Source organism: Gouania willdenowi, chromosome 21, assembly GCF_900634775.1.
Source record: "Gouania willdenowi chromosome 21, fGouWil2.1, whole genome shotgun sequence".
NCBI lineage: Eukaryota > Metazoa > Chordata > Actinopteri > Blenniiformes > Gobiesocidae > Gouania > Gouania willdenowi.
Window position 1 is genome coordinate 26,011,151 of NC_041064.1, and position 19,023 is coordinate 26,030,173.

Sequence of the window (19,023 nt, forward strand, 5' to 3'; positions counted from 1 at the left end):
TCCAACTGGACACATTAATATGTCAAAAGTCTGCAATGATTGTGAGCTTTATACACAAGCTTCAAGTGAAATGAAATACTCGTATACCTTATATTATTTGTCTAAAAAATAAAAACAATTTTTTAATTTAATAGATCACTATTAAAACTAGCCAAGGGCAGAAATCATTAGGGACAATAAACAAAATTTAGTAAACATAGAAAAATGTACTTATTAAGTTTATTACCGTAACAAAATACTCTCTAGCTCCTACGGCAAAATATTTTAATTATATATAGTGTAAAATATTTGTCTAACATTTGTCTTGTTTTAAATAAACTTTTTGCAAAGTTTGACCTCACTTCAACACAAGAGCATCAATCTCTACAAGAAACAAAATATTCTGGTCTGGATGAGGGGGAGGTAGCAAACATTCAATTTCATAATATTGCATGTATAATTGATGGGTTTTCAGTATTTATTATTATTATTATTATTATTATTATTATTATATTTAAATAAATGATAAAAAATTGTCTGCATATGAGATAAAAGGGGCCACTTCCTGTTTTTGCAGGGTTTGCATTCTCCACTCTATCTCAAGATTTTTGAAAAAGCTTGCATATATACTGGAAACTTGAATATTTAATAATGATTAAAAAACGAAACAATCAACTTTGGCTTGTCAATGGAATGCATTAAGTTAGTGCTGCAGCCCACCCCCCTTCCTGAAGGCTGTATTCAGTGTATTGTACCTGTATAATGAAGTCTGAATACAGCAGCATTTCCAGTACAGTAACATTTTTTAAATAAGCAAGACTTGTAACTCAGGGTGGGACTGAGTGGGCGGAGGGGCCAGATGCCCAAAAGGCCCCACAAATTACCCAGCATGTCTCACATAAGACTAATTATTTAACGATTTGCTGTGGCGTCATGCCCAAAAACTCTCCAGGGCAAAGTTCAGCAGCAGAATAACTGCTCTGGTGCTTCTCAGCAGGCCTCACCATAACCAAAAAAAACACACATGACCTTGCTGTAAATCAGGTGTTACATCATTACAGCTCACTGAGCAGGGGATTGTTAAGGAGTTAAATAAGAAGACATGCAGTTCATCGGCTGGGTGGGCTGCGCCTGTCATCTTTCTATTATTTTCTACTGTGAGTTATAGAACAGATGCCCAGTGCAGTCATTTCCTTCACAGGCAATAAAACAAGACACAAGGCATGACTGGTTTAGATGGTTCTGTAATCAAGGAACTGGGATTTCTTAAGCCATCTGGATGAGATCTATTAAATGTGCATTAATGTATACATAATTGCACTTTAAATAGGAAAAAATTACATATTTATGGTATTAGAATTTCAGTTAGCAGATGTACGTATCCATAGTGACAAGCAGTAAGAGTTGAGGGACTTCTTCAACATGCTACAGTGTTGGCATGATCCAGATTGGATTTGAACCGGTGACCCTTTGATTACAAACCCGCTTTCTTAACCGTACACCACCACTGTATTGTAGTGTTTATCTCATTTTTTAAATTCCCTTTAAGTTGAAACGGACATACCTAGATTAAGTATTTAGGTATACCCAGCGTTAAAGTCATATAAAAGCAGGTTGTTTTTGTCTCTTTTCCCTTTCCAAAAATACTGTATTGTTATCGTGAGCCCATTACCATCTAATGATTAGAATGATCTGCAAAGCACAAAGATCGTAGAACCAGCTGTACTGTACATTCTATCCCTCGTAGTCCGTGTCTATGTGCCATATGTCTATGTGCCCATATACCCACGCATCCAAAGTTTTTATTCCCTTCTGCTGAATCGCACCATTTGCTAGTCTGCTTCATGTGCTTTATGAGAGAAAGCATGGCTGCTAATGAAAGTGAGTAGTTGGTCCCTAAAATACCTTGGTAACATGGTAGAGGAGGGCTATTTGACTGAGCCCGTCGGGACACGATGACACAAAAACAAACTGAAGTCACAGTGAGTTTTAACCTTATTAGAGTTACTGAACCCAAGCTTCATCTCACTCTGAACATTTTTCAGCACGAGCTGAAGTAACTGAACGTTCTGAGTGGGTTTCATTCAGGTTTCTGCTTTAGAAAAGGCAGTCTACAACCTGCTATTCTCATTTGAGTAAACCTGAATTAATTATGTTTCCTTGTGAAGATCAATCTGATTTTGTTCAGTTTTCTCATTTCTGCCAACTTAAAATTGTAAAACGGCTCCCATAGGTGCTGCAGCTTGAAGGGGGCACAAGAAAAGGAAAAACAAAAACATGGTTGGTATCAGGTTAGAAAGGAGCGGTGTGCTACTTTTCCTTTTAGTTTTGTTTGTTCAGAGACAGCAGGAACAGAGAAAATAAATAACAAAGTTGAGTAATAATAATTTCAATTTCCTCCATTTATGTGCAAAGTCACCTGCTCCTCCATTATGACCATCCAGTGCCCTGTTTTTGTTACATCACTTTTTAACCAGTTCCTGGTAATGGCCTTCTTATAGGAAACCATCATTATTTTGAAGAGGTACCTGTCTTCTGTCATAATAACTCCTTCTGGGATCAATCCCAAATACAGAACCCGTGGGTCCCTGGGAACCTTATATTTTAAGTTGTCCTCCTAAAGTCCAATACTGTCATCCCAGAAGGGTTGACCAGAAAATATGACTGTGATTGGCTTTATAGTTTCCACATTGTCTCCAACATTTTTGTTGTAGTCCAGTCTGTTTGCTTTTAATTTGCGGCGAGACAAAGAAGCGAGTTAGATTTTTCCAGCCGAACTCTCTCCCGTGTTTAGAGCTCGTGGAGCTGTGTCACACTCTGACATTTCGGTCTGTAGTTCATCTTCCCTTTTCGATTTTATATACAGTGAGCTATTACCATTACATTTCTGTAGACATGCATACAGTTTAGAGGCAGCTTTGGAAGGCATTTCCTCATAGGCATTTATCATTATTTTAACCAGCACATTGCTTTCTGATAATATGCTTGTTTTTACCTGTGTATCAAATAACGTGTCTTTGTTGTAAGTAACAAAACAAGTCTTTATTTTCTAGTTTAAATTCATTTTCAACCTTTTCAATGGATTAAACTAATTATTGAGTTAAAACAATGGAAAACTTTAAGTGGATTTGCCTTCATTTTAAGTTGAACTAAGGCAAAACTTATATTATTAAGTCCATGTGACTTAAATAAATAGTGTAAATCTAACTTATTAACTTAACTTCATAGAGCTGAACTTTTTTAGGTGTTACTAATTCAAACAATGCAATTAAGTTTATCCAACTATATTCTTTTTTCAATGGAGAATTTACCAAACTCTTCTTTACTAGAAAAATAAAATGTGATTTTGTTAAAGTATATATTGAGGGGTTCATGCTGTTGTTCTGTGTACACAAACACACACATTTGTTAGTATTCGGTCTTGATGCAAGTAGTCAGGCCTCAGTTGTGGCAGACTGGCAACTGAGGGATTATGTAAGACTCTGTTCTGCTCGAAGCAAAGGAATCCAAGGTGAAGCGTGTGGTGGAAACACTGGAGCCTCCTTGACTGGGGACAGACACACTTTTCCTTCTCATCTTGTTTTCCTCCACAACTCTTCCCGTTCTTTTTTCCATCCACAGTTCACCCTTACTCCTGTCCACCGTCATCTTGTTTTTCTTTCTCTGCCTCCACATTTCTCTGCCCCTCTCACATCTGGGGTTGCTTTTACAGTCTCTCTCACTGCAAGTTCATTTTTCTCTTTTGCAGTAGTTGATTGTTTCTGTTTCCTTCACCTTCACTGGTCCTCTCACTTACTCAATAGCTGTGTCATCCCTTTTCACTTTCCATCTTCCTATTCTCATTCTCATTTGTCCCTTCTGGGGTTTCTTCCTCTTTGTCCATCTGCTGTTTTCCTTATTTTGATACCGCTCTGGCTCTAACCCCTGCAGTAACCCCTTGTCCATTAAAATCTCCTTTCCCACCGTTCTTAATGACACCTCCTCTCCATATCCACGTTTGATTTCATCCTCAGGACTGGAGGAGCATCAACACTGACCGCAAACAAAGTCAAATTCTTTATGTAAGACAAACAAACATGAGCAAGCACTTTCTGTTCTGCTTTAATAGTTCCCTGCACTCATATTTCACTGAAAGTCAGATTTATGAATAGATTTTTTTTGCAGGCTGAACGCGCGCGTGCGGTTGAAACCTCATCTGTCAAGTTAATGATAAAATACGTATATTTTTCCTCACAGCAGCAGCTCTTTTTTATGAGTTTTCCTTTCTATGCACAAGTAGGGGATTAACATGTTGCTTTAAAAAAAAATCATCAATTATGTTGTATTTATCTGCAAAATCAGCCCCGATCCCGTTGATGCATGGACTCCACAAGACCTGTAAGACCTGTGCTGTGGGTGGCATCATGAATCAAGACTTGACCAGAATTAATTACATATTTTAGGATGACAGGCTTCATAAATCAAACTTGTTTGTCCAGCAGCACATTAAACATAGTGCTCTATTGCAATGATTCCTAAACACACCCTCATTTTGCCATTGGTGACCCTTTGCTTATCTAACATGTTGCTTGTATGTCAGCAGATTATTCTAAACTATTCTCTGTGTGTAGAGCAACCATAACTAGATGTAAACCAATCCACTCATGCATTCCTGATGTTTTGTCCATCTCATCAATCTGCCACTCAATATCTGTTCACATGTAATCATGCAACTTTATTACTTTCTGTTGTTGTTGTCGTTTTTGACACTCTGACAGGTAAAAATATTGCCTTGTGGACCAGTTTGAGGAAGTGGCGTCTGATCGGTAGTATAGATTAAGTAAGTGTCCAATAATAAAAAGTTATGCATTATTTAGTCATTTATTCACTCTCATTAGTCACTGTTTACCTGTAGGTTTCTCACATCGCTTCCCTTTAAGTGTTTATACGGACCGGTCTTCAATTTGTCTAACCTTTTACACAAAACTGTTTGAGAATGAAAATGAAAATCTTCACTGATACTTTCTACCTAAATAGTAGAACAAGTTTAATAATAGATGGATAGATGGTAAAAAGCTTACCTAAGGGTTGAGCGGGGCGTTGGAACACTTTGTTGGGTTTGAGGATGAACTGACACTGAGTGTCAGGAGGAAGGCACTGGTCCAGGAGCAGAACGCCAGGGCAGTCAGTAGGACTCATCGGCTCCCTCCCCACTCCTCCACCACTGCTCCCACCATCACGAATGTGGCTCATCTTAATGCTGAAGGGAAACTCGTGGCCTGAATCAAAGGTCAGAGTTGGGAGGTCAGAGTTGGAGGAAGGTTCTGGTATGTGCAGCCTGTGCATCTGAGCTAGGGCCAAACATCTGAGAAGAATTAGAGCTGAGCTGGTGCTGAACAGTACTGAGCTGGGATGCTGAGAAAATGGTGTGAACTGCAGAACAGAGAATTATGGTGACGGAAATACCACTGTAAGGAAAAAAGGCTGCACTGAAACACTTCCAGATGTTTTTAATGTGATTCTGATGTTTGCACAGAAGTGACGCCCTGCTGTCAATGTGCTTCAAGTAAGCATGAGTGCTGCCTTCACAGAGGTAAAAAAAATAATCTAAAGAAGATATTAACCATGCAGAATCTGCCGCATCACACCATACATCACACACATAGGGAGAGTTTTCTTGGGTTGAGTATAAAACACTCAAATAATTTAGAGCAAAATTTGTCCATTAAAGTGTTAAAATGCTGGACATAAACTTTATTCCACTCGGGACAAGTTTTACCCAGGTGCTTTTTTGTTTTTTTTGTTTTGTTTAAATTTCTGAAAAAATAAGTCTATAGCCACTTCAATAATGAACAATGGTGGGATTATGCTTAATGCTAAATATCAAACTGTACCATGTGTTCTCAAGTATAAATTAACCTAGATTTCCATCACAGCACATTACAGAGGGTTGAAGGAATGAATTTTGTTGTTTTATGTGAATGCTTATGTGTAAATACCTACCAATAAGCGGATACGGAGGCTCCTCCTTACAGGAACTCACCCACAATCGGAAGTCCTTTACACATCCCTACACAATATCGAGAAGAAAAGGAGGTTCAACCTTCTAAATTAACTGCAACAATATATTTTACTGCTTTCTGGGTACATCTGGTTACTTACTGATATGTTAAACTGCAGCAGAGCCATCCGAATAACATCAGTGGTGCTGTCATTGTTCCTGACCGCGAGTGTTTTGGCCTGGTGGTGACATGTGAGAAACATTATGAAGATTTGCTTGTAGCTTACGGGCGTTACAGCAATGATACACAAGATTTTGTGCTGAATTATGAAGTAAGAACAGTTTGTAATAGATGAAAAAAGAAAGAGTCTTACATATGCACAGTTTCCAACATCCTTTGCAAAGATCTTGAGGGGTACGTTCTTGGGGTCGTCTCTGTCCTTTCCCTCAGTTATTTGGCTGAGGTTAAAGAAAAAAAGAAAAAATGTTTTTATCTAAATGATAACTGAAGGTATGTAAAATGTAGCAGATTTTAGAGGTAGACATAAAAGAGTGAAACAAACTCTACGCTTTAGCCATATTATGATGACTGAAGATCATAAACACTCATGATTAATGGCAGGAAAGAAGCCACTAGATCCCTAAAGGTGTGCTGTGGCATCTCATAAAAGATCAATAAAGTACTATGAATGACTTTTCATTTTACATTCTACAGTCAATAGGCTAGAGGAGCAGCCGCCACTGTCGCCCTCCTCTCCCCGCCGCTGTAGTCCCGGTGCTTGGCCTTCCTCGCCACGTTGGTGGTGCTCCGCCCCACTCCCTGGCCTTGCCTCCATTGTCGGCCCCCTTTGCCGAGGGTGGGGGCGGCGGCAGAGGCCAGGGAGTGGGGGGGAGCACCACCAACGCGGGCCAAGCACCGGGTCTCCGGCGGTGGGGAGAAGAGCCCGGCGGTGGCGGCTGCTCCTCCAACTATCAAGGGGATTAGTGCATTAATTGAATCCCCCCCCCATTTATAATTAGCTGTAAAGAGCTGCAGCTTTGGAAAATTATAAACACGTTAAAATCTTTCCAGATTTTATATCTTATCAACATAATTTAACTTCTCATAATATTACGGCTGACATACAGTGGCTTCTAAAAAGCTATTAATATTACTGTTGGATGTAACAAATGCCTTACCTATTGATGAGCGCCCACCACTTCTCCTTTTGCTCTTCAGAGCTGAAGAAGACACACACACACACACACACACACACACACACACACACACACACACACACACACACACACACACACACACACACACACACACACACACACACACACACACACACACACACACACACACACACACATAGTGATGAAACAATCAGAGTAGACATTACATAACTGTCTGCTTAAAACCTCACCTAAAGCTATGACTGGATTCCTGAAGAAGGAAGCGATTTTACAGGTGAACAAATCTGAACAAATGTATGTCTATAAGATAGACAGGTGCAAACATCTGGCACAACATGAACTAAATGAAGAGGGTTATACATGACGTGTGTTCATGTCTGCTGTGTGATTATCTGCTCCTATTTTACTAAGGTTCAATTGAGTGGATTTATGAGAAGAAGCTGCAATTTCACTTGAGGTTTTATAGTTTTTGTGGCCACATACAGTAAATCATTGGCCCCATTTGGTCTGTTCTGAATTTGTGCATTGCAGAACATTGTGTGCTGCTTCTTCAGAACAATCCTTACGTGACTCAGAGAGACCTGAGTGGTAATACAAATAAGGGGCAGCTCAAAAGAAAGTGTCACGAGATATTACGCAAGAAGGATTTCTATTGACACGCCAGCTTTTCTAATAAATTCATGCTGTTTGACACGTTATCCAAGTTTAACCAACAGTACCAACAGGTCAAGTTTATTTTGCCTGCAACACACATTTGCAGAGATATATACAGTATATATATACAGTATATGTGTATACTGTATATATACTGTATACTCTATATCAGAGGTTCTCAACTGGTGGGTCGGGACCCAAAAGTGGGTCGCGGACCTGTACTGGGTGGGTCGCGGACAGCTGGTCAAAAATAAATAAATGCTTAATGTCTCTCACGTTGGATTTTATTTTGAAAGAAACTTTTCTTTTGACAGGCATGCTGTGAAATGCATGTTGCACAGGAAAATATATAGATTTATGTTTAAAAAAAGATTAGATATGTGTGTTTACAACAGCTCTTTTTGAAAATTTTGTCGGTTGAATTCTAAAAAAACAAAAAAGGGGGTCGCGATTTAATGTCCGTGGCAAAATGTGGGTCCCAGGGTGAGACCAGTTGAGAACCTCTGCTCTATATAATGCACTGACTGTAAGGTTGCAATTAAAATGCATATTAAACTAAAGCAACCATTAGTGAAATTATTTTGGTTAGCGACAAGACGTCCTGCTTTACAACAGCCCAATACACACTAAAGGTGCGTTCACACCGAACGCGACTGTAGTCACTTCAATCGCCCGTGATTAGTCGCTTTTGGCCACTTTTTGGTCACTTCATCGCTCCAGTGACGTCATTACCAGAGAACAAATGTGTGTGTGTGTGTGTGTGTGTGTGTGTGTGTGTGTGTGTGTGTGTGTGTGTGTGTGTGTGTCTGCACAGCAGGGTGACGGGGAGACAGCTGGCGGATCACTTCACTTATCATAAACAGCGGCATTTTTACAGTATAAATGATCAACTTACTGAGTTACTAAAGGATGAGTTCACTCAGAATGTAGAAGCTTATTCAAGAATGTAACCGCTTTAATTTTGCCACAGTACGTTTAGGAAGCCTCCCGCTGCCTGTCTCACTGTAGCAGGAGGAAGGAGCTGTGGCCTTGGGGGGTGCGGAGTGTTTACGACAGTGACATAACCAAAAGGGACCTGTAGGGGGAGCGCTAAGCGAAAGTTATTTAGTTCTGCTTTAACCAGGGGCAGCTCAGGCACAGATTCACAGGTACCTTCTGTAATTTCAAAGGTTTCAAAATAATTGTTTCATATGTTGATGTATTAAAAACAATGAAAACAAGAGCACTCAGAGAGAGCAACCCTCTGCCAAGTTTAGATCAGCTGACTCAAAAATGTTGTCTGGATACTGTATCTAGTACCTTCCGGATCATCTCCAAAATATAGCTCATTCTTCTTTTTGACATTGTCTATCAGCTCACCAAATTTAATTTAAATGCATTCAGAACTTTTGGAGACATCCTGCGAACAAACATCAATTTTAACAGAGAGACAAAGGCCAGTGAAAACATTACCTCTTTGGAGGAGGTCATAAAAAACGTATGTTAAATGTACCTGAAGGTGGCCACACAGTTGCAGGTAGGCCATCCCATGACGAAGCTCCTGTCGGGGCTCGTGCTTCCTTCACACACTTCCTCCATACAGTTCGCCGTCCACATCTCACCCACTCGTACTTGGGCTTTTACTTTAAAGTGAGAAGGTGACCTACAAGAACAAAACATAGCAATGATGTCATTCTGGATGAGGTGATATACATTCATACAATAATCAGTTCCTGCATCTTTCACACACTAATAAAACCCTAAAAGCCTGTTTCATAAAACTTTGGTGAGATGCAGAAACAGCCACACTTACTCATGCAGTCTCACTTACAGAGTCAAAAATAATCTGAACACGAGGAGAAGGAACTGTTCCTTACATACGACGCACATCCACTCCTACGCTCAGACATACACGTTTTTAACTTTATATTAAAGTATTCAGTATATTCATTTTATTTTTAATTCCTTGAGTATTATTTAATTGTTTAGCTATTGTCTTTACTTTCATGAATTAATAAGTTCATTAAACTGAGATTGTTTGCTTGAATGGGAGTGTGAATGACTAAAGGACAATCTACCCTGAATAAGCAAGGAATCGCTCCAGCAACCCACAACTGACCAAGATAATAGGGGCTGGAATCTTTAGGCACCTCATGATTCAAATAGATTGCGGTAGAGGTGTAAAGAGTACTGATACAGTATATCCTATAAGTAGAAGTACTTCATTAAAATTGCACCAAGTACAAATAAGTCATACATGAAATACTCAAGTACAAGTAAAAAGTAGCTCAATTAAATAGTACTCAAAGTACACACGCGCACACGCACACGCACACACACAGACACTGACACACAGACACAGACACATACACACGGTAATAAATCTTACCACGGTTCCCTTGCAGACAGTAAACATTTCATATAAACATTTCATATAAACTTGCACAATTATCTACAAAGGCATCTCTATAAAAAAAAAGGTTTGTACAATTATTTTTGAAATAAAATAACACCAATGAATTTAATTCAATATAAATGCATTATCAGGCTCTAAGTACAGGTAACTTTATAAACTCTAAAACAGATGTTTTAGAGTTTTGTGTCTGTTTTGGCACCGTGCATTACGTTTAATCTGATTGGTCGGCTACGATGTGATGCATTTCATTGTTGTCTGGTCATTAAATTTTTTGTAGTTTCACAATGTCCGTTGATGAGTTTGAAACAAAAAATAATAATTTACTCAGTCACGGTTGGGTGAAAAATGTAACAAATTATTGTAAAGTGTCAAAGTAACATATATGCCTACACTACACAAACACTAAACAAAGATATGATATTATAAATTATATATACAGCTCATTATGTATAATAAACTAAATAAGGAGCCCAAGCACATTAATGCTTTTAAAATAACAGTTAATCCATTACAAATACTTCTAAAGTCATTTATGTAACTTACCATTGAATCAAACTATACTTGGTAATAATGCATGCATTGATTATCAATTACTATGTCTGAATGACGATGCATCAATTATTTCTCCCATCCCTACAAGATAAGCAGGTACACAATGTATTTTAGAGGCACAAGACAAAGCCACAACGTCAGAAAACTGTTGTTATTGTTTTGGAGTAACTGTTGCTCCGAATTCTCCATAAATTAGAGAGTAAATGGAACCAGGACATGCATTGGCTGTCCTGCATGTTTCAGATGTTTCTCTGCTTAATCACACTTGATTGAAAGGTGTGGCTGGACTCCGAGCAGCCTTTTGTTATTCTCTGTAATAGTCTTAAACTAAGCTAAGAGACCACTCCTCATGAAAAAACAAACAAAGAACCCAAGGCCTGGAACTGATCGAAGGTCTTTGTGAGGCAACCTCTTCTACCCTGAAACAGTCATAATTAGAAGTTAACACTGATATATTTGCATTCGCCTGCTCGCTGCTATTAAACAAACATATATATGGGCATTTATTTCTCTTCATTTAAACACGTTTCACTATCTCACTATGTTGTACCATGATGTTTTTAAACCAGCTCTCCCAGGATTGACCACAAACACTCTGCAGTATCTGAAAGGTTTCTATACACAATAACAAAGCAGCTTCAGTATTTGTGAATCTGTGTGTAAACGTGTGAGTATGTGTGTGTGATTTGTTTATATATTAGAGAGCGGCTCTATGTTATAGCTATAGAAGGTGGAACTAACTAGCACAGCTTGTCCCAATCCGTGATCAATATCGGTCCGATATCAGCGTGAAAACAAATATCGCATATCGGATTCAAATTTCTGAATTTCCATTTTTTTTCTTCCCCCATTTCATTTTTTAGTTATTTTATTCAATTGTAGAATACGGTAGATATTATGTTGAAGGTTAAAATTAATCTAACCAGGTGCTTAATAATAAATGGGTCAGTTTTTAATCATACCTACTGTTGTTCTCTGTTTGAGTAACATCACTTGATCAAGACTTTTCTAACATTCCACACTACAAGTTTTTTTTTTTTTTTTAATTAAAAAAGACAAAAAAGTAATAAAAGTATGTATGATTCATACTGATATTGGATCAATATCGTATCGGCCGATGCGCAAGGCTGCAATATCGGTATCATATCGGAAATGAAAAAGTTGTATCGGGAGATCCCTAATTTTAGCCAGGCTTCACTTTCAGTATTCAACCCTAAAAACACAAATAAAACTAACCCAAGGATTCATATCTTGAACCATATGGAGAACATGCAAATTCCTCATATCAATGAAAAGGAAAAAAATATGAATTTTATTCCAGCGTAGTCAAACATTTGGTAACTTTACCTTTTAGGAAGTTACAGAACAAACAGAAATAAAAAGTTTTTTCTTCATCTGTTGGCAGCAGTGGATTTTAAAACTAAATAAAAAATATTAAACATTTCTTGGCGTGTAACCATCTCATTTATAAAACAATAAAAATGACTTTTCTGGACAGGTTCAGATTATTATTTTTTCATTTCACTTTAGTCTGAACATTATAGGCTAACAGGCGTCCTTTATAAATCAAAATGAACACTATGCTGTACTCATGAACTAGAAAAGTTGGCATTCTCTTGATATTATTGGCTCTGGAGAGACAAGAGATCAACCAAATTGAATATATGGAGCTTCTTTTTCCGAGTTGCAAACGACAAAAATAGACCAAAGAGGGCCCATCCCAGAGCCACCAGACTTTTAATTTAACAGGCTGGAAAATAATGACAGTAGGCAATTATTGAGAGACGGAGAAAATAAATGTCCAGTGACAGGAATGTTAGCATGTAACATCACCATTTGGTGTGATCACTTAAGCCATTAAAGGAACACCTAAAAATAGAGCAGAGATCACCCCAAAGTCTGTAAAATGTTTGACTTCATTCCTTCCTGTTTGTGTCTCACTGTCTCCTCTTTGTGAGTCGCTCTCACACACTGACCACATAAACACAGACTACTGCATTTTCCCTGTCATTTCACTGAATAGGCTGTGGTAAACTTACTTGGCCTTCACTACAAGCAGCGTGTCATTGAAGAGGAAGAGGTGTCTGTCCTGCGTCTGCAGAGCGGTCTTTAGCTGCGTCTGGGCGTGACCCAGGAACGAACGGCCGGGGCGCTCGGCCAGGAAAGCCTGGACCAGCGGGCATGATTCTGGGCTGACCGGCGTCAAGCAGCTTTCCCTGGGGAGACGAATTGAGACAGATTTAAGCACACGTTCACATTTAGCTGTGGTGGAGATAAAATTACTTTGACCCTATTCAGTGACTCCTGCTAAAGGCAAAGCTTGAGCTGCTGGAGGAAGCAAAGGAACAGTCGTTCTATGTGAGTCTGTTGTTATTCAAATCAGAACCATTTTCATCATTACACCTTTAACTTCTTACAATTCCATCCTTAGCTGCTGCTTCATAGGGAAACAACAACATTTCCCAAAACATGCAGCTGTTTACCAGATGTTTCTGTAATTTAGACAGTATTTAAGTTAAAGGTCTAGCCTTAGCCTGAAATGTATAAAGTACTGTTTATCTGTCCTCGTACATTTCTTGAATGCTCTGAAACTAAACTTCTCATTTTAACAGCTGAATATAAACAGGTTGACATTCTGTCAGAGGTTAATAAAGGCATGTTTAGCAGATTTGCGTTTATGTGCAATCCATCTCTAATTACAAAGCTAAATATTTACATATTTGGCCTTTAAGCTCATTTCTGCCATCAAATATAAAAAAAATATAGCTTTTTTTTTTTTTTTTTACTCCTTTCATTAAAATACATTGAATCAACAACGCAGCATCTGAACCTCTAAATGTTTCCCCTTTAATCTTAGGCCTTGTCCAATTCTCCTAGTGACAAAGATGAGACTCTTAACAACTCTTGATCACTTTTCATTTTTGCCCCCTCCAAATGACTTATGACATGAGCGTTGTCCACCTGTAGGAGTTTAGGAATACAGAAGAAGAACTTTTCTCAAACTGGATGAGTAGAAATCTCATTAACTCAAGTCTCGGTGACTTTAATTCTACTCGAGTAAACGTGTTGTTAAGTGAGATCCTACAATCATGAATACAGACTTTAGGTCATAAGATACAAGGGAAACAACCCAGATTATATATTAATTACAAATGTCAAAATTAACACATTATCATCGTGTTAACGCATTATTACCCCCGCCAAGCATGAAGCGCAGAGCGGAAGGTTATGTTTTACCCTGCGTTTATCGGTCTGTCTGTTTGTCTGTTCGCAAGATAACTTGAATTGTTATGAACGGATTTGGATGAAATTTTCAGGAAATGTTGATCATAGAACAAGGAACAGGTGATTACATTTCAGAGATGTTCAGGATTACTAAAAATGAGAAAATACCAAAAAAATAGGAAAATAGGAGCTGTGCCTGAGCCTGCTCCTTTAAGCGCGGTAGCTTATGGGTAATGCGCTGTGGCTTATGGGTAATGTAGTAGTGCAGGAAAGTGCATTGTGTGTACTCGTGCTGTACTTGGCGGAGGTCTGCGCTCTCCGAGTGCTCTAGTCTAATCAATAAGATAATAATTTTAATGCACATTAATTTCCTTTTTTTTTTTAAAAGGCGCTAGTGGCTCATATCGTTGCAGGCTTGATGTCAACTTAACCCTCTGGGGCCTACGGACACGTGGGCGCATCCTGATCCCATGATCCTTTTAAAGAGCCAATTGCGGCAAAGCGCAGCATCCTTGGATCACTGTTTCAACCCATGTTGAAAGTGTGGATTTCAAACTACAAACTAGTTTTTAAATTATGTTGATAGGCCAAATAAAATTGGAAATATGAAGGAAAATGTGCGCGTGTTTTTCCGTGACATTTTCTTGCACGCTTCGTGCACTAAGACCGGTGAGGAAAGTGCGGTATTTGTGATTCATACTTTTTTGTAAATAGTTGTACAAAATCGCCTGAATCATTGCTTCCATTTCACTGTAAATAGCTATACAGAATGGTGTTGTTTGATTCATCTGTATATACGTTTTTAAATACATAGTTTAGATTTGCTATACAAGCAATAAAAATGATTCATTAAAAATGTTTGTGACTTTTATAGTAAAAAAAATCTAACTTTTTCCCACTCAAATTTGAGTTTTCATAGTGGTTTTAGATCTACTGTGTTAATACAGTATGCCATATTAAAGGAAATACTTCAGACACACATTTGTGAGGTTTTCCTGAAAAAATGATACTAAACAAGGCAAGGTTTATGTGAAATATAAAGGTAAAATCAGACACAGTGAAAAAACTGCAAAAGCGCCTTAGGCCCCGGCGGGTTAGATGATGATGCATTATGGGAAGTTGAGGCATTGTTGCAGTTTCCCCAGACTACAAAGTGTGTGTGCGCTATGATCAGTGTTGAAAGCAGCGAGCAGTGTGTGCCAGAAGAGGAATAGAGCACCGGAGGCCACCTGACTAGTTTTCTTTACACTGCCATGTTGGCAAAAGAACCAGCAGGTAAAATGAATGGCTCCAGCTTCAATGAGTAGGATTCCATCCTCCCTCTTGTCTTCACGTAGGTGTGTCCAATTTTCTGAATGCCAACCCTCACTATTTAAAGGAGTGTTTGAACACTAGATGGTTGTCGGTTTTGTGAATTACATGGACTGCGTGTGGGACAGTGCTCTTAGCTGTCGGCCTGCCTCTCCTTTCTCTGCATTTGGTTTCAAACATCTACCTCACTCCTCCGAAACGTGACAGTACACATTGTTCACATGGTGGTATTTTATGCTAACCTGTCCCAGGTGATCCCTGACTTCCACCTCCAGTATACTGTAGAATCATAACGTTTATCAAGAACAGGCAATGTATGAATTAAACAAAAAACAATGCTTTACTATAGTGAACAATTCAAAAAGTCCATATTAGGCTACTTTCAGACAGCAGGTCTTTTTGCATAATTCATATTTTTTTGGGAGAGATTAGATCTTTTTTGTGTGTGCTTGTTCATATTATACATTAAATGTGACTTCATCACTTTGTAGTGTGAACTGAATGTGACTTTAAAGTGACCTGCATGCACAAAAAAGCTCCTGAGGTAATAAGTGACCACAATGTTTACGGAATCTAAATATAGAGGCATGTCGTACATGTGTTACTGATAAAGTCTCTGTACAACTGAAGTCAGCATCATAACATAACATAACATTTTTCCCGCAGCTCCTCCTGGGATGCAGAATTGTGAAATGAATTGTGTTTCAATGATGTGAAGGTCGGATGCATTCAACCTGGCTGTTCAGGCAGCAGTCACATTGCAAAATATAAGATACGTATCGAATTTAGGACCACATATGAAAATGGTTTGGGCCGAATTGCTGTTCAAACTGTCTTTAACAGATCGGATACAGGTTGCATATCATGGGCTAAAAAAATTGGATTTCGGTCACATGTGGCTGCAATTATTATGAACGCAGCCAAAATTGACCAAAGCTCTGGGGTAAATAATAGATATCGTGTTTGTTTTTCTTCCTGGTTTTTCTGTTACCATGATTGTTTCAAAATTTGCTTTATAACCATATCTTTATATGGAGTTCTTTACTTTGCTTCTGGCAGAATGGATTAAAGTTCTTTGCTGCTGTTGAAGACTCGGACTGATCTAAACTTTGACAGGAAGGGGAAATAATTTCAGAGCTCCATCCTTTCCTGTTTATCCCACAGCAACAGATAAAAGAACCCACATTTGCTCATGTACACACTCTGCTTCGGGTAGTCAAAGTGATGATGGCACCACCCACACTTTCACATTTCCTTCTGCTCATCACTTTGTCAAATGCTTCCCAAACGCTCACACTAACAGACAAGATCATGCTGGTATATTTCACAGACAAGCCCTGAACACTTTAATTCATTGATATATCAAAGTATTTTCCAGCTATGTTGACAAAGTGAAGAGTATCATTTTTCTTTTCTTTTATGTCATGCTAACATAAAGCAGTTCAACTCAACAAACATGTATATGCAATTTAAACATTTACTAACATTTTGGAAACAGAGACATCATTATATACCAGATGAAATGTCCTTACAGTTTCCATAGTGGGGACTTTCCTGGCTAAAATCTTTTCAAAATAAAACACGCTCAGTACAAAACCACTTTCAAAAGTACCTCCTGTCTGTTATGTGAACTGAATAAATATGACTTGAAATAAATATTTTTGGACCAAAATGTGTTTTTTCCCAAAAGGTGGAAATCTCCCATCTGGCACCTTTCTTGACTTGGACTTAACTGACAAAACCATTAAATCACAGTTTGTAGCTCCATAATACAATTTATCTACTTCTTGTTTCCACAGTAAACACAACATGACTTCAAACCTAATCTAATCTCATATGGTTCTTAAAGTTACCAGCCAACCAAATTTTCCACCAGCCAATTTTTTTTGGCTACATTAACTACATTATGAGTGCCACAGAATAGATTTAAGCCTTCATGTTTCTTTAAATAGTTTTTATTTTAGTTGATTGCAGAAATACATTAACATAGTAAAAATATCAACATTTAATTTAAAAACAATGTCTAATAGGTGCAATATGAAACTTTGGGAGTGTCGGAGAAGTGAACCTTTTATAAAGAATATTCTCATAGCTTAATAAAAAAAACTTCACTCAGATGAAAATTGGATCCCTGGAACACTGTTTGAAGTAAGAAATACTAACTAAGAATTACATGAACTGTAGAGAAAAAATGTTTTACTAACATGCATGCTTAATGTAAACAAATACCTCTCTCCACAAACTGTACGGTGCACATTTTAAAGGTGAACAAATGGTCGATTACCAGCCACTCATCCATTTAGTAATAAAACTCCTTTTCAGAGCCTCTTTCATCTACATTTTCCCCTGTGCCACAGCAGCCTTCCCGTTTTTACAGTTCAGGTTTTTCAACACCTGAGAAAGATCTCCATATTTGTTTGTTTGTTTTTTCCCAGCTAATTTTAGAACTTAATTTCAGATCCTATTGTTTGTTTTGCACCGGTCCGTTTGTCTTCTCCGATACTAAACCAAAACATGCTAACGTAAGCACGTAGCCAATCATTGAATGACACGTCATGACATCGTGTTCATGGGAAATGTAGGATTAGTACAACCAGCAGTGTTGCCAGATACACATTACGTGTTAAGAGTCTTAACACAAACAAAAACCCTTACATTTCTTGGTGGAAAACAGCCAATCTGGCAACAATGACAGACGCAGCAGTGGTGTTTCATTCTTTATCAGCCAAAATGGCTAGTAAGGCTACACTGTTACCCGCCAAAGTTCATTTTTACCTGCAATTGGTGGGTTGGCGGGTGTTAAATTAAAACCCTGGTTGTAATTGCTCTATTAGTGATGAGGAGGAAAAGTTGGTTATCAGGGAGGATTTTATTTTAATATGTGCCCTGGAAGTGGGTTAATATTATGACTACAAAATGCCTATATAAACCTTTCGTACACTTACAGTATATGTCATAAAAAAAGCTTTGCCTAAACCACATGCTGCTGCTGCTGCTGCTAAAGCACAGAACATGACTACACAGGCAGCGCTTGATTCTGTTCAACTGGGATTAAAATCGTGAAGGCGTAAAATTTCCATTGAGGTTATCAACACTTTTTCCACTTTCCTTGAAGTCAGTGCAAGTCTAAGAAAGCTCTCTGTTCAGGCAAGTCCACATACAGAAACACAGATCTTTGTAAAGCTTCTTTCCTGTCTTGCTGGTCCCCAGTAAAAGAGGACATTTTGAGTATTCATTGCACATCCCTGCCTCTCTGACTGTGAGACTGACAGCAGAGCCAGCTACCCTTTGAATCTGATGGATGAACAGCTAATGGCTCCATTGTACATCCTGTGATGTTGATAAATTGAGTGTCTACCCGTCTGTGGATGCACGCTGATGGCTCCACACAGACAACTGTTTTGGATCACGATGAGAGGTCTCAACGTACAATGAACCACACACCACTGCATACTAATGTACCAGCTTGAATATTTGGCAGGACTTGTCACTTTCATTAGAGTGACAAAAGTAGTTGACTTTGGTTAATCGTTAAAGGCCATTTATTAGTAAGATTATAGAGCATTAAAATCATTGATCCTACCTTACCTATTGCAGTACAACACTAATTGTAGATAAACACAGATCCAATACAAATAACTTACATAATCCCTTTCTTTTGATTTAAACTGCTTCTGAAACTTCTTCTTTACATTATCTTTATTCAGGATCACCAAAATTAGACTTCATTCCACAGAGTCCAACTTCT

General features: G+C 38.3%; 1 protein-coding gene across 1 annotated transcript in view; it reads right to left on the reverse strand.

Annotated features, from left to right (window-relative positions):
* LOC114455343 (rho GTPase-activating protein 20-like) overlaps positions 1-19,023 on the reverse strand; it is a 41,652-nt gene that overhangs the window by 15,001 nt on the left and 7,628 nt on the right. Inside the window, exons 3-9 of the mRNA XM_028436525.1 lie at positions 12,779-12,955; positions 9,285-9,434; positions 7,139-7,180; positions 6,334-6,418; positions 6,121-6,198; positions 5,962-6,028; positions 5,040-5,237 (exon numbers count right to left, since the gene is read on the reverse strand). Of these exons, the coding sequence (XP_028292326.1) occupies positions 5,040-5,237; positions 5,962-6,028; positions 6,121-6,198; positions 6,334-6,418; positions 7,139-7,180; positions 9,285-9,434; positions 12,779-12,955 (797 nt within the window). The remainder of the gene's footprint in view (positions 1-5,039; positions 5,238-5,961; positions 6,029-6,120; positions 6,199-6,333; positions 6,419-7,138; positions 7,181-9,284; positions 9,435-12,778; positions 12,956-19,023) is intronic.